This window comes from Vidua chalybeata, chromosome 4 (assembly GCF_026979565.1).
Source record: "Vidua chalybeata isolate OUT-0048 chromosome 4, bVidCha1 merged haplotype, whole genome shotgun sequence".
In the NCBI taxonomy this organism is placed as follows: domain Eukaryota; kingdom Metazoa; phylum Chordata; class Aves; order Passeriformes; family Viduidae; genus Vidua; species Vidua chalybeata.
Genome location: NC_071533.1, coordinates 7,404,768 through 7,427,730, shown reverse-complemented (window position 1 = coordinate 7,427,730; position 22,963 = coordinate 7,404,768). Strand labels below are relative to the sequence as shown.

The window sequence follows — 22,963 nt, the reverse complement described above, 5'->3', positions numbered from 1 at the left end:
TTGCTGGCAGATACTTGTCTCACCTCTTCCTTATAACTCCAAATGGACAGCTATTCCTATGTAGCCTGTGCTAATGCTTTTGGTAATTAAGAGGTTTTTAAGTAGATGTGGTTAGCTGAACAAAAGAACTTTAAATTTTATTAGGAGCAGTACATTTTTATTTGCATATTCAGTCCTTTTATTAAAAAATTCAACTTGCCTCACTTGGTCTGTATGTCTGCAGGCATGGAGGAAATAAGGAATTCTCAAAAGCAGACATACATCCTGAAGTGAATCAATGAAATTAATTTCCTTCACCTAATTTCCTCCAGCTCTCAGAAGAGAAAGTGATAAAAGTTAAACAAAGATCTCTGAAGTTCTCTGTAGGCTATCTGAGGGTTGTTTGCACTGGGATCAGCCAGGAAGATCCTTCATGGTGTGATGGAAATGATTACAAACTGATGTTGGGATTTTGGACTCCCTGCTCCGTGCAGGATGTGCTGCAGTAGCAGTGAATTTTATTTTTGCCTTTTGAACGCCATAGTCAAGGAGCATCTCATTGGGCACCTTCAAGATCTTGGGTATGAGTAATGACATCATTGTTTTCTGTAGCAGTGCCTCATGTTTACCCTAATAAATAATTTTTTCTTTTGAATCTTGGGATGAACCATCTCCTCTGAGTTCAAGGTACTGCCCCGGCAAGGAAGTGTTGAAAACAACAGGCTATTGTTGGACTTGGGTGTGCGTTGTCCTGGACCCTGGGCATCTGTATCCTGCCTTGCTCATTCCCAGCCACTGGCTCTGGGCAGGCAGCCCCAGTGTCAAGGAAACAGTGAAACATTAATGGCTGCTGTCACCAGAAGTGGCCTTAGGGCAGCAGCAGCTCTGCTGTTGAGGGGAATTTCTTAAAATACTGGTTTGTAGAAGAGTAATGAGGTGGTTCTGTGGGTCTCACTGGGGAGTTTCCTGCGCCGTAAATAAGAGGAGCGGGAAGAAGCTCACAGAGCAAGCTTTGAAAGCATCCCAGGAGGAAGTGGCATGGCATGCTGAGCTGGAGTGGAAGTGAACATTTTGGAGAAGTGGAAGTTGTCCAGAAAGGATCCTGGAACTGAAGAAAAGGGGTTATATTTAAGGAAAGATAGGGGAGGGGAATTGATGATGGGAAGAAACTTGAGGAGGTAAACTTGGGGAAGGATATGGACTAGGAAGGGGCTATTTGCAATACTATTCCAAGTGGGAGTGAGATAGGCTTGTATTTACTGATGCCAGTAAAAGGAATGTTGTAAGAATCAAGAGAGAGGAAGATAAAAGCCCAGACAAGGATTTTAGCTGTGTCCAGACAGATAAGAAAGATGTCATTTGAAAGAAGTTACTCTGAAGATCTGCAAACACTTAACTGTAGTTCATTATTTATTGATTTTAAAGATTATTTGTTGTTGTTACGTTTCCCTATTGCAAAAAGGGTCATGATGGGTATTAGGTTTGGTTCTTTGTGTGTGGTTTTTTAACAGAATTGTCTTGATTTTTAATTCCAGTTCTTTTCTCATGCTATGGCAAAGTTGGGAATGCAGCCCACAGGGAATGGCTGGCTCCTCTTCAAGGATTCAAAGACCGTAGCATTGCTGGCTTCTAAGAGTACTTAGTAAAGGAAAGTAGGGTGGGTAGAATTAAAGACAAAAAAAAAGGAAATGAAAAGGGAAGGCAAATCATCAGAGAAAAGTTGATAGCAGTGAAAAAGGTGTTACATGAAGTTCAGTTTTTCTTCTTTAAGTGGATAAATATTTAAGCTTTAAATATTCAAGAGAAATGGGTAAAGCTGTTATGGACATATCAAAGCAGTAAAAGGAAGGGGACTTGACTAACTTGAGCTGTTCAAAATGGATTGACTACATTTCAAGTTGAGGCAAAAGCTTAGGAGGGCTCTGGGTCTGCTAATATTGTGCAAATTTCTTTTGATGACCAATGCAATGGAGACCATGAATTGCAGTCTTGTAGGTGATACGTGATTACAGTTCTGAAATGTTTAGTTGGCACTGACCACAGTAACTAGGATGTTTTATGCATGTCTGTATGGAGGCAGATACTGGACATTCTGTCATGTATAAAAACATCCAGTAAAGCAGTGAAAATGAGCTTAGAGGTGTCTTTTGGTCTTTTTTCCAGTGTGACGATGCTGCAGGCAGTGAGGTATTTCTTAAGGTCCTGTGCCTGTTTCACTTAAGAGCTTTGAGATTATACTTTGGCTTTCATTTCCTGTGTAAAGCCCAGAGTTTGCTGGCTTTCTGTGCTGACTTAGTTCTCACATTGCTCATCTTCACAGCCCGGAAGTCCAAAAAGTTGGGGAAATTGAAAGGGATGCACGAGGAGCAGCCCCAGCAGCGGCAGCAGCCGCCCCCGCAGAGCCCCGAGGAAGGGACGACGTACATCGCGCCCGTGACCGAGCCCTCTGTCAACACTGCACTTGTCCCCCACATGTCTGCTATCTCACCAGCACTTACTCCCTCTCCTGTTAAGATCCTTGAAAGCATCGAGCCGGAGATCGTGTACGCAGGATACGACAGCTCGAAGCCGGACACAGCGGAGTACCTGCTTTCCACCTTAAACCGCCTGGCCGGCAAGCAGATGATTCAGGTGGTGAAGTGGGCAAAGATACTTCCAGGTAGGACCATGAGTCATCTGCTGAGATGTCACTTCACTGTTTCTTTTAGTTCAGAGAAATATTTGCTTGGCAAATTGCATCTTTAATCCATGGACTGTGTTGAGAAAACTGGCAACTGGTGGGGGTGTGAGATGAACCTCTGAGAGAAGATACTTGGGTTTTTTTCCTTATTTTATGTAAATTTTGTTTCAAATGTCTGTGATTGATACTTAAAAAGCTTTCCTTTTCAGTAATAGCCTCTTAAGAAGAAAACATGTTTTGTCATTGGAATTAAAAATTACGGTTTTATTTTTCCTGAACTGGGAGTGTTGCTCTTGTTTGTGAATATTGGAAAAGTAGTAAGCAATGTGTTTGGTGATGGTTTGACCAGCCCTTGTAGTTCATGTGTATTTTCTGGTTTGATCTCTAGGATTTAGAAACTTGCCTCTCGAGGACCAAATTACTTTAATTCAGTATTCATGGATGTGTCTGTCATCGTTTGCCTTGAGTTGGAGGTCGTACAAACATACAAACAGCCAGTTCCTCTATTTTGCTCCAGACCTGATCTTTGATGAGTAAGTATTCCTTAATGGCCCATTTCAGTGCAAGCTGGAAGGATTGCTGTCTTTATTTGGTTTTTCAGGCATACTTGCAGTCTAAGAAAATTTCAGCTAATTCTGCCTTAAAAAGCAGCTGAAGTTTTAATTTTTTTTCAGCGACTCACATTTCGATTGCCAAACCTTTGATTACTGCTGTCCACTTCTCCTTATGTGTGGGGATGTGTTCTCAAACTGGGACCATCCCACTGGCTTGAAATGTGACTGATACACAACCACGATTTATAGAAAAGAACATTTTTTGGTATCTACTGGGGCTTGGAAAAATATCCAACTTCTAGGAAATGTGAATGTTTAAATTACTGGGGTTTTTCAGAGCAGTCATATAATGGTGCTTTTGTTAACAATATACAGCTGTTCAATGTGTTTTCTTGACAGTCTTAATTACCCTTCTTTGTGACCATGAAAGAAGCCAAAATGTTTTTTCAGTAATGAAACATAACTTCTTTTATGATGCATTCAGACAAAAAGAAGGATCAACCATTCCGTCTGAGTATGTGTTCCTTCATATTTTATGTTTGTGTGTGTTTAGTGCTTTGCTTTTGATGACTATAATTTAATTTCTGTTCCATTCTCCTAGTGTTTATTACAAGACAGTAAAGTCAAAAATCTAAGTGAATGCAGAGGCAGTCAAATGGGGCTTGCCTCATTTGCTTATCCCAGAAGGTTGGGTTTGTTTTTTTTTTTTTAGAGGTAAAAAGGAGACATAATCAATAGGATATGGGTGCACTTGGAGAAAAAAAAAACAAAACAGGAAAAGAATTAACAAAAAAATAACTTACACTTAATCTCCAGATGCATTCTGAAATCTTTTTCTTGGAAAAGATGCTTTGTCGCTGTCCATCTTAATAGTCTGTCTTTGATTTAGGAATCCCTAAATAATTAACGAGTATGAGATGGGTCCCAAAGCAGTGAGCAATATCAAACAAGGATTGTTTGGTTTGGGTTTGGTTTTTTTTTTAAGAGTGGGAACTGGTGATTTACTTCATGTGGCCGAAAATGTAGTGTCAGCCATTTTCCTTGTTGAAAGCACCTCCATTATGACTTGAACATTAGAGAATTGTCACAGAAAAAAAAAAAAAAAAAAAAGGTATCTGTAGCTAGAGGTAAGTGAAAATGTGAACTTTGAAGAGTTTAGTTCTCCTGGGGGAATGTAGACTAACAGTTCAAACACGAAAGCTGCTTTTCCTCATCTCAAGAAAGTCAGTCAGGGGGTCAGAATTTATTGGACAGAGAAATCAATCCTGCTTGCAAATAAAAGTGTGTTCATTGCTTGCTCTTGTTCTACTGCAGCTAGAAGCAACTTTGAGAACTTGAGATCAATTGAGAGTTTTATGCTGCAAGCCTGAAAGATAAGTGCCTGTAGAATTATACTGAGGTTGAGGTAGGGATCCAGTTGGAAAAATGAGTGCAAAATTAAAACATCCCAAACCAGATATGTAATTGAGATAGTGGTCTCGTCTCCTGCGTATTTGGCAATATACTTATTGCAGAGAGAAGGCAGTTGCTTATAAATAGAGAAAAAAAAAATTGCCAAGAGATGTGAGAGGGGGACAGGGCCTTTTGAAGTAGCTAATCAGGACAAGAAATTTCCCTGGAGGTGAAAGAGCAGGATGTTTGGTGTTCACTCTGAAACAGTAACAGACATATCTCTGGAACAGGATGGGTTTTCTTTCACACACACATTGCTTGTGTTTCATACTCACTGGGCATCGTGCCAAGCATTTGTTCCAGTTTCTCACATTGCCTCTCAGAATGGTGGTTGAGACTGCATTTGGAGCCTGAGTTTAGGGCTCTCTGGCAAAATAAAGTTGTTCAGAATCTGCAGAGAGCCAGTGGAGATTGGCTGAGGTGGTCAGGGCTGACTGGGACAGTGAGGGACCTGATGGTGTAATGCAGATTTAATGCACCACCCTTCAGCTTCCTAATGAGTTGTAGAAAAGAAGCAGCCTGGCTCTTCATGGAGGTGCTCAGGGGAAGAATGAGAGTTTATGATCCCAAGCTTGGAACAACACACTGCCTCCTGAGCAGCAGGAGAAAACATTTCCTAATGAGATGGTGAATCAGCTGAGCAGGTGCCCAGAGAGACCTTGGAGTCTTGGTCCCAGATGATGTCCAAGCCTTCACTGGGCAAAGCCCCAAGCAGCCTGCTCCAATGTCAAAATTAGCTCTGGAGGGAACAGGGGGTTGGACTTGAGACCTCCAGAGATCCCTCCCAAGCTACTGTTTTGTGATTCTAAGTTAAGAGAACTGCTTTTCCCAGTTTTGAGGTAAGGCCAGAGATTACTTACTGGAATTGTACAATACAGTTCAATGTGGAAACCATTCCCACAATACAAAATACAATACATATTCCAGTTCATGAAGTGCTTTGAAGCTTTGCTCTGAAATTGCTGAAGGCTGGTCTTACCTTTACTTTTTGAGTACCATGAATTTGGAAATGTGCTGTGTAATTATAAGCACTGGCCTTTGTTTCTGTGCCACAGAGTTTATTAGACCTCCCTGAGGTTTACTTGGTGAAACTTTCTGAGTGTTTTACTGCCCTTGGCATTTTAGGACATTTATTAATTGATGCAGAATGAAAAGGGATGCTTTACAATGCCTTTCCTTTTACTGGTTTGAGAGAATTGCATTTCTGTTATCACCTGGCCAAGATTTTCTTGGTATTTCTTCATATAGTGACTGGAGAGGTCATTTCCCGTTTCTATACAAGAAAAAATAAGCAATGTCCTTGACCAGGCCCTTGATGCCCCAGAGGGTTCAGCATTTTCTTCAATGAACAGTTAAAAATGAGTGAAAGTAGAGGTTGGCATTAGTGGAATTACGTGGCTTCGTTTTACGTTAAATGAATTTTCCGTTTACTCTTAACTACTGTGAGTAAAAGGAAGTTGTAGTGTTTCTGGAGGGCCATGATATATGATCTTATTTTCTTTCTTGTTCTGAAAGTCTGTAAACAAGGCCAATAGCAAATGAGGATCCGTATTTTTAATAGCTGTTAAATGTAGCTTTGATTGTATAAATACAGTGCAAAATGCCTCCCTACTCATATGTGGTTTGATTTCCTGTTAGGCTTGTGGAAGACTGGAAATATTTGTCTGCCTTCATTTAGTCATGCTACCTATCTAATTAAGTGTACTGTTTGTCTTTATGGTTCAGGCATATATTCCATTGATTTAATTGGGCTTAACTGAACACAAAGATTTTAACTGAGGGATAAGAAAATGGCTGCTCAGCCTGCCACAGAAATGCCTAAAAAACAGCCTGAAAAGAGGCATAAAGCAGGGTGTTTTGTGTTGTGTTTGTTTAAGTTATGGCACATGCAGTTTTTTAATCCATTTTTTTTTGTAATGTAGTGGCTGTGATCAAAACCAATATTCTGTAGAAACAGCTTTGGTTTTAATCCACAGTAAATCTTTAGAAGATTGTGATACACATGACACCACATAACTCGTATTGAGGGTAAACACTCATAAAGAATGACTTCTGCATATGGGATAACACTCAAAGGTGTTGTAGTTATGTTTGTAGGCTGTGCAAACTCAAATTCAAGAAGTTGCAAAATTCCAAAATTAAGGTGGTCTGCGAAATCATAGTTTAAGCCCTTCAGGTACATGCTTTGAAGACTGTATCCTTAACAAAACCCTTGAGTTATACTATCCCATAATATTTTTCCCATGTGACTCCTTTGATCAGGTTGGATGAGATGTAAGGATTATGCAGTGAGAGACTCTAGGAGGTTTTTCTTCATTTGTTGTCATTGGGGAAGCCTTACCTTGAATGGATCTAGGGATTTGGGAGAACAGAGATATTAATGGGGAAGATTTACTTAAGACATGGGAAAAGACTGTCCCTAATTCAAACCCTAAGCTCCGAGACTTTTCAGGTTCCTCTTGCAAAAGTAACAGAAATCTTGCAAGAAAAAAAAAAAGAGAGTTTTTTTAACTCAAGGGAGGGAGAAAATTTCTCTTTAAGATTTAACCAAAGACTTTAGCTAAAATTTTCTAATATAATTCAACCTGAGGCAGGCACATGTGTGGATAATCTAAGTCCAGAGCATTAAATGGGTAAAATCATACAAATTGAAAGCAGAAAACCCAAGTAGTGCTGGCTGGAATGGGTGCAAGAACAAAGCAATGGATATACAAAACCCCATGAATTTGTAACACCAGTTCATTTTCAGGGATTCTGGCTGAAACTCTGCAAAATACTCTTTACTACAGGGAGCAGCCTTAAACAGGATTTCTAATGCATGGTTCTGGAAGTTAGGGCAGCTAGTTGCAACTTCCATTGCTTTTTCCCTTACTGGATGAATTAATCGCAGAACTAAAGGCTACCATGACTCTTTCCCTGGCTGTGCCCTTTTGAGGGAAAACATTCAACATTTTTGAAAAGAGGTGGTGTGACAGTTCATGTCTACAAGAAACGAGCCCAGCCTTTCAAAAGTAGGAGTTTCTGACTTTGCAGTGCAGAAATCAGATGCCTGAGTTCCAGAGAAAGGCAAGGATGCTCCTTTTTGCTCAGTTTTAGTGGGCTCAGGCAGTTGCTGTCCCGCCGGCTACTGGTGACAACATCCCAGGTATCTGCTTCCACCCATACATTAAGTCAGGGCATTGGCTGGCAAACTTTCAGAGGCTCAGGAAGGAATAAAAAGCATTTACAAGTTCAGCACTGCCAACAGAAACCCAGCAGGAGCCAAGACACGGAATGGCAGGGATCCTCACTCCCACAACGTGGGAAACCAGTGGGAGCGGTGGGACATGGGCTGCCTCTGAGGCCATGCTCGTGCTCCCAGCACATCTCCTTCTCCCAGCTGCCAGCTAGAACTGCATCCCTCATGGCAAGCTGTACTGCTTATCCATTCCTTCCCCTAAGGAAGATGCATGGTGGCTTCTTATTTCTCCTTAAGGCAAAAACACAGCTGATGGCATTGATGATGAATATTACAACTCAAGCCATGCTCCTCCTCTATAAATTGGTTTGTGCTGGCATAAAAGCCCCAGAGGTGTGGCCCAACCCTGGAATTCCCCCACAGGTCTTGATTTATTTTTTACTTTTAGGTTTAACATGGTCTCTCTGTAGATTCCTGAATCTGCAGCAACTTCTGAAAAGACTGAAGATTTCAAAATAATTTCCTATTTTTGACAAATCTACCCAAATTACCTTATTTACCATTCCAGCCTTACCTGGCTGTAAAATAGCAGTGATGTGGAATACTGAGAAAGTTCAGTGATGCTGAGACACACTGTGTGGAGACACTTTAGTACGTTAAAGTACAGCATCAATGTTTCAACAGTATTTTGCCAATGTACTGCATGACTAATGTGCTGTGTGTTTTCTTGTTCCTTTGATTTTTCTCAGTTTGTCATCTGCAGCAGAAAGAATAAATCATAGGTGCAGAAGTGTGCAGATTCTGAATTTCCTGGCCATTGCACTTCATGCCTTCATCGGTTTTTTTACCCTAGTCAAGGACTTGAGGGCTTGCCTAATGAAAACCAGCACTAGGCATTGTATGAGGTACCTAAAATTATAGAACTTGAAAAACTGAGTTTAAAACCAGAGCCAGCTTTCACAACCATTTGGATCAGTTATGTCGTTTTTCCATCTCTGAAATTATTGTATTAGATCATATGCAGCTCAGTCCTTACAGTAAAAATGTTTCAATAGAGACTGCACTTTGCTTAATGTTACGTACAAATATTAAGAGCAGAATGTAGTGATGGATATATATTTTAATTTTTTCAAAAATATGTACTGTGTATGTAATTAACAAAGTTTATTACAAATTTATATAAACAGATCCTTTAAAGCATAAGATTTTGCTCCCAGTAAAATAAAAAGGGAGTATTGCAAGCACCTCTCATGCTATGCCTTTGGTAATGGCCCTAAATGTGAAGTTTTTAAATTTAGGAGACTGAGGTTGATGCTGGCAACAGATGAACAATAGAGAGTACAGTTTTCAAATGAGACAGTTGAGGTAGAGCAAATGAGGTAGAGAGGGGAAGGAAAAAATGCAGTACAAGGGGATTTCTAGGAAGTTTCTGTGTTAGTGTTGTCACAGGATGTGGATGGGCAGAGGGTTTTGTAACACTGAAGAAAGCCGTAAAATTAAATTAAGGATTAGGATGTAGCTGGAGTGAAACAGCTAAGATTGTATTAAAAACCTTCATTTAATAATTATGTACATTTTCTTAGTAAATAACATTTTCATTACGTTCCTAAACCCTCTCCTAATATGCCAGTGGAAGCTGGGACCATTAGGATTTGGTGTTGTGTAAGGCAGTGCAGGGATACAGCAGCCTCTCTATGCCCTTTCAGTGCTGAAGCCTATAAGTCTTCCTGGTGTTCTGATTTCTATGGTAACAGCAGGAAGATAAAGGTAATAAAATAAGCTGAGTATTTTAAATCACCTTTTTTAAAATTTATTTAACCTCATATACCTCAGGGCTTAGGGGGGATAATTAGTAAGATCATCTGTGAATGGTGATAAAGCCAATAAGAAACTTCACCTATTGTTTAAATGATTACTTGTAGCTTTTAGGTTTGGCAGGGTGATGGCTGTTAACCCGTTTTTGTCTTCCCTTGCAATCTGTTAATCCGGTAGTTTCTAAATTTAGGTACATTTTTGTAATCTCTGTCATCTGGCAGCCTCCAAATCCCTCATTTTTAATTATTATTGCCAGAACCAGAGTTGGTAAGAGTTGTCGGTGTTCATTTTTGCTGATAAATTGTGTGTGCAGTTGCTTGTCTTGTTAAAAGGTCAGCAAGCACTCCTTGGTGATCCTCACTGCATAGTTTTTGTTTGCATGTATTATTTTGGTGAAGAATACTGAATTCATGCAGTGTCAGTGCAGTGGAAAGTGAATATCTTCATCAGTAAATATTTTATATACATTGTTACTTGCTATTTACTTTTTTCATAAAGTGCGGCTCAGTTCCCATCCAGAGAAGTACACAAAGGGATTTTGTTACATATCCATCCAACAGCAGCGCAGACAAAAATTTGAAATTCATGAAAACTGCTCTCATACCTGTACATAATAACATGTAACATGCTTCAGCTGGATTTTCCAAGTCTTTATTTTGGTCTTCTTTTCTTTGTAAGCAGGTCATTGGTTGGGCAAAGCAATAGATTTGGTTTCTTTGCATAAATTTCTAAAAACTAGCTCTGCCTTTTAATGCCTCTATCTCTAAACACTTCTTAAATTTCTGAAGTGTTTTGCTTCAAACTGTGAAGCTTTAAAGGAAAACAGAAGATACAGTAGTTTTAAGGAGATCTGTAAGAATGGGGAAATGTCAGAAAGTGTCCCTGTAAAACAGTTTGTCATCCTTTAAATTGGCCAGAGAAAGTTTAAGGTTGGGACAAGGGGCTTCTTCATTTGCCCATTCTAGCAATTACTTCGGAATTTTCTGAATGTGAGATTGCATTTGGACAGTTGTGCTTAATAACCCTTCTGTGTCTTTGTCTGTGAATTTGCCTGTTACCTCTTTGAATACATTTATAATCTTGATCTCTTAAAATGTTCCGTGGCAGTTGCTTCTGCAATTTAATTATGCATATTTGTTTGTTGGAGATGTTTCTAAAGCAGGTGGCTGATAATTTACTGGAGTGCCACTTCATTCCTGTGTTTGCAGCAGTAGTGGGTATAATCCTTCTCATCCCATGCATGCCATTTATCACTTAGATCTCCATCAAGTCCTGTTGTTTCTTCTGTGAGCTGAAGAATCAGTGAGTCAATTTGACCTCCCCTTGTATTTCTGCTAGTTGTCTGCTACCCCTGGCCATCCTCAGTTCCTCCTCTCATGCTATGTATTAATTTTGGGAGGAGACCAGACTTGACACACTAGATTTAGACCACAGTGGGTGCAGCAGCAAAATGATAATTTCTCTCTTGCTCTCGACTCTTCTCTCACATCTTTGCTTTTTTTGATGAGCACTGAGCAAGCATTTTCAAAAGGCAGAAGCCCAAAGAAACTGTCCCAAGTTACACCTAGGACTTTTTCCTGTGTGATATTTGTTAATCCAGTTATTTCGTGTGTATGGTGGGAGATGATTATACTGTTTGCATTGTCCAGTCAGTGATTTTCACCTTCCATTTTGTCAGCCAGCCCCACAGACTTGCAGGATTTTTCAGCAGTCTTTCACAGGCAGCTCTTGATTTCATCGTCTAGAGACATCAGCAAGCTCTGTCACCTCCAGGGGTCTGATTTTTCTCACATGATGTATGAGCACAGTTCTCAGCCCAGGCCCCAGTGTGGAGCTGTGTAACACTTCCCTGGTAGCCTCCATTACTTGTGAGAGATGTCCATTTGTTATTACCCTTGGTCTCCTACTTTTAAGCTGCTAATAATCCACAAAGAGATGACCTCCTTATCCCCAGGCTCTCCTTAAGAGCTTCCAGGAGATCCTTTTAATAGCCTTAAAATCCAACCCTGCCGTGATTGCATCCTCCCATAGCTCCTGATGCAAGGCAGTGTGCAGGTCCTAGACCAGTAATTACCCACGCTGGCACGCTGACAGAATTTATTAGAGCCCATACCCAAGCTGCATGCCCCAGTTTCCTTTGTGTGGAAACCAGGGCAGGGGAGAGGAGGAGGAGGAGGAGAGGGTTGGTGTTTGCTTAGGTCTCACCCCATATGGCTGTGGATGCAGCTAGACCTGGCGTGTGCAAAGCATTTCCGTCGTGCCGACGTCGCCTGGATCCACCACAGCGTCCTCGTGCTATTGTCAGAGTGCCCTTTCAGATTCGTGAGACGTGACCTCTCTCCTCCAGAGTTGTGCTGACTTTCTTCCCTTACAGCATGTTTATTTATCAATTCATGCTCCTCTTTCAATGGTTTTGCTCGATACAGAACTGGAGCTTACAAGCCTGTGGTCTCCAGTGCTCCCTTCCCACCCTCAGACCCATTTTAAGAAATCAGTCACGTTTGTCGCCTTCCACAACTTTTATAAGGGCAATTGAAGCAATAAGCTGCGCAGCACAGTTAGTAGTTCAGCAGTTCTGTATTTAAGTTGCTTTACAGCTCATGGATGGATGCCATCTGGTCTTGGTGATTTATTACTATTCATTTTACTGGTTTGTTTTTTTTCTTTCTTTATAAACCCTCTTCTACTTGCACTTGAATCTGAAACTATTTCTCACACTTGCTTACTGAAAAGGGAGAGTGGTGCAGAGCCTTACTGGGCTCCTCTACAGAGAGCACTGATGCAAAGATTTTATTTAACTTTTCTGATCTTTTTCAAACTTTTCATTTTCATCTTGCTCATCAGTTGGCCCAGTGGATGTTCTGGCAGGTTTCCAGCTTGTGATGGGATTGAAAAAATTGGAGCGTTAGTTTTTATGACTTTAGTACAAAGACTAGCCCAATCACTTTACATTTAGCAGAGACCATAATTATGCTCTCCTGGTATTATCTCAGCATGATTTTGGGACATCCACAAGCATTTCGGGAGGGTTTCTTCTCACTTCTGTCAAGGTCTTAGAACAGGGGTTTGTTCCTTGCAAGTGTCTGAATGTGGTGCTGCTTTGATCTTCCTGCACATTGATGAGCTGATTGCTGGCATCTCCAAATGCCTTTCACATGCACAGTGCTTGCTTCTGCTACTTCCCCTGTAGAGTTAAATATGAGCGAAAGAAAAATTAGGAAGTCGTTTTTCTAAACTGGCATGAGAGGAAGACGTGCCTCAGTCGACTTCCAGAAAATGCCAGGCTTTGCGTGACAGCAGGAGCAAAGTCTTAATTTTTGAGGCATTGTTGGCATAAAAGGAGAATTGCTGCTGCATGTGGAATATAGCAGTAATTTTGTTGATGAACCACTGCAAGTGACAATGAGCCCTGGCAGAATGGATGTATAAAACAATACCTAATGGGCACCTTTTCTGGCTCTCAATACCTTTCTCTGATGAACTTTGAAATGGGGTATTTATTGCCATGTGTACATTATCATCACTTATTGAATGTGTTATTGAAAAAGCATTTTGGTAAAGGCATAATTATGTATTTTCTCATTTAAAACTGTGATTTGTCTCTTTTGAAATGCAAATGCACACCAAAAGAGAGTATTTGGTATCAGCATTCTCCTAAGTGCATAATTAACTGTTAATACCAGCTTATACTTGGGGTTTTTTGCTATTGATGTGCTTGGGATTTTAGGGTTACATAACTGGGTGATTATTAAGTTGGATTTTATCACAAGTTCTCTGTGATTGAGAGCTGAAACTCTCCTTTGGCAATCATTATCCATGGGCTGTTGCCAATTCCTTCGTTGATAGGCATATAACAGGAGGACACTTGGCTGGAACTTTTAAAGCAGCTCTAAATTTCTTAGTATCACTTATCTGGGATGGTATTCTCTAGGGTCACCATGATGACTTTCTTGTGAGAAAACTAATTTTCAGATTTGACTTCTATAAGTTCAGTTTTAAATTGCCAAGTTGAATTTTAAAATTGCCAATTGCCTGGGTGGCTAAAGGCCAAAAAATAGCAGCTTAATGTCTGTAGATCTGTTTTAATGTGAAACTATCTTCCTTGTCTGATTATCAGTGTTCACACTAGTGGTCCTGGGTCCAGCCACTATTTTGTCCTGGGTTTGGCAGTGCCCAAATTGGCCATTGGTGCAAAGTAACAGGCATTTTTGCCTCCCTGGAAGGAGATGACCCTAAAGCTTTGCTTTAGGAGTCGAAGGCAAAGTGTTGAAGGGAGGAGGTTTTGTCTCTTTCTGCTGTGGCTTGCAGACTAAGCAGAGATTAGAGAGTGCTGAATAAAAAATAAGTACTGAATGAAAAGTCATAATTGAATTTTGCCTGAATCCTGCATGTATTTTAGCTTGGATTTTGACCAGTATGTTAACTTAATGAGGCTGCTCCAATACGGGTGACTTCGGTGACATTTTTAATGGCTTCAAGATGGGACACAGGTGTCTGGGTGCAGTCCATTGAGCAGAGGGATGCTCAGTGTTTCCTGTCCCTGTGCATGGAAGAATTTATTCAAGTAGTGGCATTCTGTCACCACTGTTGGAATAGAATACTCCCTCAAGAGACAGTTAAGTGTTGTGACAATAATATGTTTATTTTTTTCTTTCCCCAAGAACCTCAGAACTTTTTCCAGTCACGAATGCCATCCTAAGGCAGGTGAAATAATTCAGGCCAAAGGCTTTTTATGATTAGATGGTTTGAGCCACTGAGCAGGGGTTTTTGTAATCCCATGTCCTGGTCTTTTTCCCTCTTTATCCTCAGTAGCTCTGCCTTGCCCTCAAGGTGTCTGTTGATGTTTTTACTCCTCTCTCTGTCAAGTTCAAACTGACTTCTTTTGGCATGAGAGAAAGCATGCCTTGGTTTTGGAGGCTTCCAAACAGGTTTTGACTTTCAGGCCTTTGGCAGGTTTTCTTGTTGGGCTGCATTTGTTTGATTGGTTGTTTGTTTTGGTTTTGTCACAGTGTAAAGTGCTTTCTGAGGGTGCCTAAAATCACTTTAATTGGTGGGCAACCTGGATACAGGTTTTAGTCTAGCAAGGGAAATAAAATAAAATTGGTTAAAAAACTGGAAATGGTTCTTACAGTGGTAAAAAGTGTGGAATCAGAAGACGCAAAAACTATCTTTGACATCAGAGTTTTGCTACAACTATTTATTGGTCTTTTCCTAAGTCTTTTCTGGGCTGCAGAGGCCTAGGGACTAACTCAGGTGCATTTTTGTTCCTCTGAGGTGCTGTGAAAGGGGATGCCTTGGCCAGTTTTTCCTTGGGATTATCAGCGAGTCACTTAAGTCCTGATGAAACCTCAACACATGCACCACAGCTTTTCCTTTATTCACTTCTCTGTCTAATTTGGGAAGATGCCTTGTGCTGCAGCTTTGAATAGTACCCATGAGAAAGTAAATAAAACCTGGTATCAGGTTTGGTTTGGGGCTGAGTTTCGCCTGTCAGTGAATATTTCTTGCTGCATGGGTTCCTCTTTTTGGTTACGATCAGTTGAGTTGCAGTTTCCATCTTCAGCGAGGAGATTTACGATACTGGGCTTTACGATGACTTCATAAATGATGAGTTACTTATTCATAACAAGATGTTTTTGTTCAGCCTACCTGTAGTTTCACAGGTTTTGAGGTGGCTGCCTGGTTTCTGTGGAGATCACATACGGGTATTATGAGATACGTGGCTGGTTTGGTATTTAGGATGCCTTGTCTCAAGTGGCTTCTTCAAACCATCCCTGCTCTCCCAGAGTGACTGGTCAAATCCTGGAACGGGCTGGTGGCAGTGGTGGGAATGGCTGGTGGCAGAAGTGGGAATGGCTGGTGGCAGCAGCAGGAACGGGCTGGTGGCAGCAGCGGGAACAGGCTGGTGGTGGCGGTGGGAATGGCTGGTGGCAGAAGTGGGAATGGCTGGTGGCAGTGGTGGGAATGGCTGGTGGCAGTGGTGGGAATGGCTGGTGGCAGAAGTGGGAATGGCTGGTGGCAGTGGTGGGAATGGCTGGTGGCAGAAGTGGGAATGGTTGGTGGCAGCAGCGGGAACAGGCTGGTGGTGGTGGTGAGAATGGCTGAATGCCCTGCCTGTCCACAGGGCTGCAGGAAAGGTCAGACAAAATGTGAGCTGGGCATTACTTTAAGCCTGTAAGGAGACACTCGGGGAACTTAAGATGGATTAACCTAAGGTGTAAAGTTTAAAGCGTATTATTATGAAGGAGGATTAAACTAAACTGAGCTAATGACACCACTTCTGAATGCATATCCAAACAGCGGATTCAGAGCTTTGGCTCCACGCTTTTTGTTACTTAAATGTACTTACCTTCTTAAATGTCCCCATAAAGATACGTGCCCTTATATTCCAGATCTTCATATCCTCTGTCAAAAGTGTGTCAGAGGTGGGGCTGGGTTTGGTTTGATGGGATTTGCCTTTTTTTTTATCCCTCCTTTTTTTTTGTTTTAATTTTTCCTCATGATGGCAAAAGCATTTGTGATGACTTGATGGCATTTATTCTTAGCTGATGTGTTTGGTGAGGAAAAAGAAAAACTTCGCTCATGTTATGCTGACATGCCTTAATTTCTCTGTGCTTCTTCACTTTTATCATATTTCTATTGCTTTATTTTGCTGCTGCTCTCAAGGTATTAGATATCTGTGATGTCAGCATCTGAATTTTTCAAAAGCTCTGTACCCTCTTACTCTACACAGTGTGGGGTTGAAAACCAAATATAAAGTTGACTACTGTAAACTCCTACAAAATGCTTATCTTTCATTAAACAGAGTCATGAATTAACTAACATAATTTTTAGTTGGTAATATTTTGTAAATAAGTAATAAATCAACTTAATTGATTTTTTCAGGTGGCAGACTGATTTCAAATAATGTGTTTGCTGTGTATTAAACAAATCACTTAGCAACTCATTCTGTGTATAATTTTCTCTCACTACAAACAATGCCATCAGGTTTGCCTTTAGGGTAAGCCTAGAGATCAATATTTGTAAGTAGATAAAAAAAATGAATATTTAAAAGACAGAAAGAAATAACTAACCAAAAAAACCCTGACTATAACTGAAATTCTTCTATTTAGTCAATCACATATAAGCAAAACAAGTACAAAGAAAAACAAAAGGCAGAAAAATTTGTATGTCAGAAAAGTGCAATGCAACATAAAAATTTCAAGTTTTTGAGTCAACACTTTTACAGTTAACTCACACAAAGAGTGTTTTACCACCAAAAAAATGCATAAGAAACCTGAGACAAAACATCATAATGTTTTATGTAACTTGCTGTGTGACTTGTGGTATCTGATGAAAGATCTGTCACTTCTCTCTGTAGAGGTCAAACACAGGGATGGTGGCAGTGGCTTTATATTCTGAGGCTGGAGGAACAAACCTTGGTGTCCTGCAAAAATAATGACAGATGTCATAGATGGCTCTTACTTCGAGTGCTGCTGTCTCTGGCCATCTGAGATATACTTCAACATGTAGAATTTAAAATACAAATGTCCTTTATTAATCATTCGCCTTTTGAGTTCAGTGTGTATCCCTCAGAGCCTCCTGGGAGCAGTCCATGATGCATTATAAAAACAAATACGTATGGCATTACTCCTACTATTAAATTTAATTAAAAAAAAAAAAGAAGAAGCTGGAAGTTCTTAGTCTCAAGAAAAGAGGGTGGAGCAGGGGAAAAGTGCAGAGCCCATCTAACAATGGGGAGTCCGCTTTATTAGTATTAAGGAGGAAAATGAAATTGCTCTGGCAGCAGTGCAATAAAACACCAGGAAGATTATGTCAGTCTTTGTTTGCACACAGTATGAGTCTTCTCTTTCACCAGCCAATTTGTATATTTGAAAAAAGCATTTGCTTGGTTAAAATAATGAGCTGAACTTCATCCAATTCCCCAATTATGCAAAAAAATGTTAGAAGAAATACAGACAATTGGTTTTGAGCAAATAAAAAAGACAGTAGTGGTCACTGAACAATTATAGAACCTTGTCTACATACCTGCATATACACACATACACCACAGTTTCTGCTGAGACAGGCAATTCTCAATGACTCTTTCCTGTAGCTGTTGTGGTTTGAGATGGCAGCTTTAGAAATTTAGCAGAATTCTAACTAATTCTGCCTGAAACTTGAGCAGGATAGGTTAGCCTAGGATTACCTCAGAGAGGAGGTAAGGTCTGAAGTTAAATTTATGGAAGTATATTTAAGGATACAAGTCATGTATCCTAATTATTTTACGATTTAACAGGCAGAAGTCTGCATTACTGAACGAGTTCATTTTTTTTTTTATATATTCCTTTATTCCAAATTGGTTTAGATTACTAGTTTGGGAAAAAAAACACATGTTTTTTGAATATTTCAGTGTTTGAACAGGAGATGCCAACTGATGGAGGAGTGTATCATCTAGAGCATGCATTCAGTAGGTGTGGGTTCGTTCCCCCGTTGCACCAGCTCTGACCTCTTCAGCAGGCACGCTTCTATCAGCCAGGGCAGAGCTGAACAACCACTGACAATTCAAATAGGTTTTAAAACAGTTTTGCCACTTCATTAATACCATCAGTGACAAAACTCAAACGGTACTCCTTTCCATTCCTTTTCCATGGTCTGCTGGGTAGCGAGAGGTGAACTCAGCCATCCATTGCGGGCGGCGTAGGAGCAGGGTGGTGCCCGGGTGATCCCCCTGCAGGTTGTGCTCTCCCACATTTATGCCGTGGATGTGTTCCCCTGTCTCCGCAGGGAGCGGATGCGCCAGTCGGCGATGTTCGAGCTGTGCCAGGGCATGCACCAGATCAGCCTGCAGTTCGTCCGCCTGCAGCTCAGCTTCGAGGAGTACACTATCATGAAAGTGCTGCTGCTCTTAAGCACAGGTGAGTTGGGTCCTTGGTTATGTAGGAATGCTTGGAAATATTCCAGTTCACAAAGAGATGCTGATATTGATATTGTCAAGTTGATATTAACCAACTTGACAAAAGGGCCAAACTGTTTCCAGCTGAGCCGCAGGAATAAGCCTGGGTTTAAGCCTTGGGGTTTATCTGCAGTTAGCACAGGAAATGTCTTTGCAATTTGAGTGTGTCATGTGCATTGAAGGGACAGGAGTGACCAGGTAGGGAGACCACACCAACAGACGTGCCAGGCAAGTGCCCCAGCTGTGGGGATTGAGGGAAAATCCCTGCTCAACATTCAAAGCCACCAGGGTTTGGCTAACTCAGTATGGTCTTCAGGATCAAAAGATGTGCACTGCCTGTACTGCAGAGCAGGTGATCTTGTAATGCCAAGTGACTTGAGAATGGAAAGCCCTTTCACAGGCTTCTGAAAGTTTAATAAATGACAGTGTGTGCTTCCTTTTTTTTCTCTTGAGCATCATGCTTTGAGTTTTAAGACACAAAATTGCATCTTGGTGTTTGTAACAGCACTGTGTAGTAATTAGCAGATCTCTTGATCTTATCTGACTGAAAATATTGAAAACCTCGTGTCCCAGTGCAGTTATATAAATACACAGGCAGTTTGTGCATTACTTTTCCATCAGTAACAGCCTGTAAACCTGTAACCAAATGTTGTTCTTTGGAATCCTACTCCTTTTTGTGGGGAACAACTTGGTGACACCGTGACAAGCCAGCTCTGTGGTTACAGTACCTGCCTTTGAGGGGAGACATGAGGCTGTTCCTGTCAGGAGGGAATTTGGATCCTCTAACAGAAACCTCATGGGCTCTAAGTTTTTTTGGGCTCAGCCATCTCCCTCCCTTCCCTCTTCTGATTGAAGCTGTTCCAGCTTGCTGGGACTGGGAGAGACACCACTTTTGGGGGAGCCCTTTGTGTTGTGGCCTGCAGAGTCTGACCCCAGGCCCCACTCCACCAAGGGCTGGAGATGGTCATCCAGTGAATCTAGAACAGTGGGGAGGGGCTGTGCTCCAGGCTCGCCCCAAGGGGTAAATGTTTAAGGTTGTCACTCCCTGTGTTTCCAGAAGCAATGTGCTCAGGGAGGGTTTGGCTCCCAAAATGTTCTTGAGAGAGTGTCTGGATTGGAGATCTGCCTCTGCAGCATTTTAATCAGTCTTAAAGGGGAAGAATCTTTAGAAAAATAACCTGAAGGTGTTCTAAAAATGCAGCAAAATGTCTTTAAGCCAGGTATTTATTATTTGACCCTCTCAAGAGTGTAAACTAATGAGTTATTTCAAGAATCTGTTAGGTGAGATCAGTCTGGCCAATTAACTTCAGTGAGCTGGGTCCCTTTCAAACACACACCACAGTCACTAGAAAACCTGCTAAAATAGTTTGTTTTGGGAGAATCGGGATATTTACTTAGAAAGAGAGAGAAAAAGAAGAACAAAATTGAAATGGAGGTGGTGATAAAACCCAGAAAGTGTCAAGTGAAGGGCAGCAAACCTGGTTTTGAGTGCTTCCACCTTGGTACAGTCTTATGACAGAAAAATCCAGGTTTGTTTTTACTTAAATTCTTTTATTGAATCATGAGATGAATAGAGAGCAAGTTATTCTGAAACTTTCATGGCGACCACATCAAGGAAGTTTCACTCCATTTACATGTGGAAGAAACCACACATTACAACTGAGTTGTTTTCTTGCTTTCCACAGACCATAGATTTTGGGAGCTTGCCAACAGTATTGCTGCATTTAATAAGTAAAATCAGAAACACTGGGCAAAGCTCCAGAATTTCATGTTTTGCTTGACTTCTCTTTATTTGTGGTCTTTCTTTCTTCCTTAATAATCTGGCTGGGGTGATAGTATAATAATTTTCAGACAGAACAGTAAAATACATAGTAGTAGACAAAGAAAGAGTGACTCTAACAGCCTGCAAGCACTGTACATTTTAAAGGATCTGTAAAGCCTGTGCATTTTGTGTGAGGACCACAGCATGCTCTGATGGCTTTCCTTATCTTGATTGATGCCTCTGTATTCATTCACCTTGAACTGAATTTGTAGATTTGTTCCAGACAGTTTCTTTTATCTGTCAGCTGACTGAGAGAGTTTGCATCTAAAATTTGAAAATTAAATGAACATATGATATTTATATTATGATTGTGTAATATAAATATATAATATTTACCAAGCAGGCAGGCTGGTGTGTAACTTCCTAGGCTTTTTCTAAAGATTCTTCCTTATGCCCCCTTCCAGCACTTGGTGGCTCAAGTCCCTGCTGCTCTTGTGGTGATACAGCTCCTCCTTGTTCCCCATTGCTAAATTGCTCTTGTAGACACTGCTGCTTTTTCTTAATGCTTCTGCTCTGGAACCATTTAGGGCAGTTGTTACATGCTTCTGATGTGATTTCAGTGGGATAGAGGGCAGTTCAGAGGATTTAGAAGAGAAGGGAATGTATGACTTACTTAGGAAATAAAGTCACTCATGTACAGACCAGTATTTTATTTTCCTTCTATAGACTATGCCTAAGAGATGCAGAGAAAAAAAAAACATTTGATGGTTAAGCAGTGTTCAACGAATTCTGATATTAAACCTCAGAATATTTAGAGTAATGTTGTTAATAACCTCTTTGGAGTTTTCATAGGGATCTGATCCTAATAAGCCATTCTTGTTTGGGGCAGAACCTGCAGGAGTGTTTGCAGTCCATAAAGAAACAGGGTATTTGCTTTTGTAATCAGCCCTGCTGATACTGGTCACAATAAAAATTATCAGAAAACTGTATTTCTGACCCATTTATAAAATGATGATTCCACGATCATGATTCTATCTCAGTCTGGCAGATGGAAACTTTTAACAGGACACTAGAAATGCTTGCAATTGTCTGTCATGGTCAAGCAGTGGGTCAGGATGCCTGTTTGGAAAACAGTCTTCTGTTCTGTGCAGAAAAATGGCTCTGTTTCATTCTAGATGCTATGCAGATGCTTGCTAACATTCAAAGAAATTTTAGATCTTACTTGATGGCATAAAAATGTGTCACTTGGTCTAGCATTTCTGCAGATAACAGCTGTGATTCTGTGCCTTCTCCTCCTCTGCCAAGTGTGGGGAATCGTTCAAGAATGATAAATCACGTTTTCATCTTCTAACAAAATACCCTTGATCCATCTGCCTGGTTTTTATGTGGTTGGATTGTATTGAAAGCAGTTTGGACATGAGGTTAGCATGTGTCGTATTTCTGAGATGTTATCTTGTCCTCTGCCACAGCTCCTGCAATCACACATCTGGAGAGGATGCCTGAATCGCTTGAGAATCTGTGTGATGTTCTTGATCCCTCACCAATGTCTGTAAAATTACGGACTTTACTTAAAGGTTTCACTCCTTCATCCGTTGACTGGTATAACTGTTTAAGTATGCACATCAAAAGAATAAGCAATGCAGTTAATACTAATTTAAGACTGTCTTTTCAATGACAGTTCCCAAGGATGGTCTCAAAAGCCAAGCTGCATTTGAAGAAATGAGGGCAAATTACATTAAAGAACTAAAGAAGATGGTAACTAAATGTCCAAGTAACTCTGGGCAAAGCTGGCAGAGATTCTACCAACTGACTAAACTTCTTGACTCCATGCATGATGTAAGTATAACTCCTCAGGGAGTGCAGAAAAGTTAAGCAAAAAATCTCTCCATTAAGGTAAACAAATAGTCTTTAATTGTGTTAACTGACAGGGAGACAAAAAAAACAACCATATTCTTTTTAGAGAAGCATCTTAGAGAAGTTGTTAGATGAATTTATGAAGTTAAAATAAGAAAGTAGAAGTCATTAAGGTGAAAGGTTCACGGTTAGAGTATTACACATCCAACATGCCTGATGTGCCAATAAACATGGAATTCATTTGGTGATCTTTTACAGCTGGGTTTGTAATAACGATGACTTTAAAAGATGCACTGAGTCCTTGAAGCCATCCTGGGTATTTGAAGCTTTATTTGAACTTTTCAAGTGGAAGATTCCTTGTTGGGTTATTTCTGCCACCCTGCCTTATTCCAGCACAGGGTGTTTTACATGTCTCAGGTGTGAGATGTGATGAATGACATAGGGAATGAAAAGTTTGGTCTCAAAGCACCCGGGCTGCTGATGCCTCTGCCCAGAGTGACAGAGTAGTTGTGGTAGTTGTGGTAGATTCCAGAAGGGGTGTCCAGCATGTTGAGCTGTTTAGCTGGGAGCAACCTGGTTCTAGCCAGTGTAATGGTAAGTGCAAAATTTACCTCTGCAGCAGCAGGGCTGTATCTCCTTTAACTCGCTCTGAGGGAGCCTGCAGCCTCTACAGAGGAAACCCGCTGGTAAGGTCTCCTCAAGCTGACAGTTTTCCTAGTGCCCCCTGAGAATTCCCTGGACCAGCAAGGCTGGC

At 40.8% G+C, this 22,963-nt stretch overlaps 1 protein-coding gene across 3 annotated transcripts in view; it reads left to right on the top strand.

Annotated features, from left to right (window-relative positions):
* The window catches only part of NR3C2 (nuclear receptor subfamily 3 group C member 2), a 190,444-nt gene that overhangs the window by 156,325 nt on the left and 11,156 nt on the right, over positions 1-22,963 (top strand). For 2 of the 3 annotated variants that reach the window (XM_053940777.1, XM_053940776.1), the window contains 4 exons: positions 2,300-2,638; positions 3,048-3,192; positions 18,425-18,555; positions 22,034-22,191. In XM_053940777.1, the coding sequence (XP_053796752.1) occupies positions 2,300-2,638; positions 3,048-3,192; positions 18,425-18,555; positions 22,034-22,191 (773 nt within the window). Of the gene's footprint in view, positions 1-2,299; positions 2,639-3,047; positions 3,197-18,424; positions 18,556-22,033; positions 22,192-22,963 lie in introns of those variants that run through there. The other variant, XM_053940778.1, reaches the window with a different exon arrangement.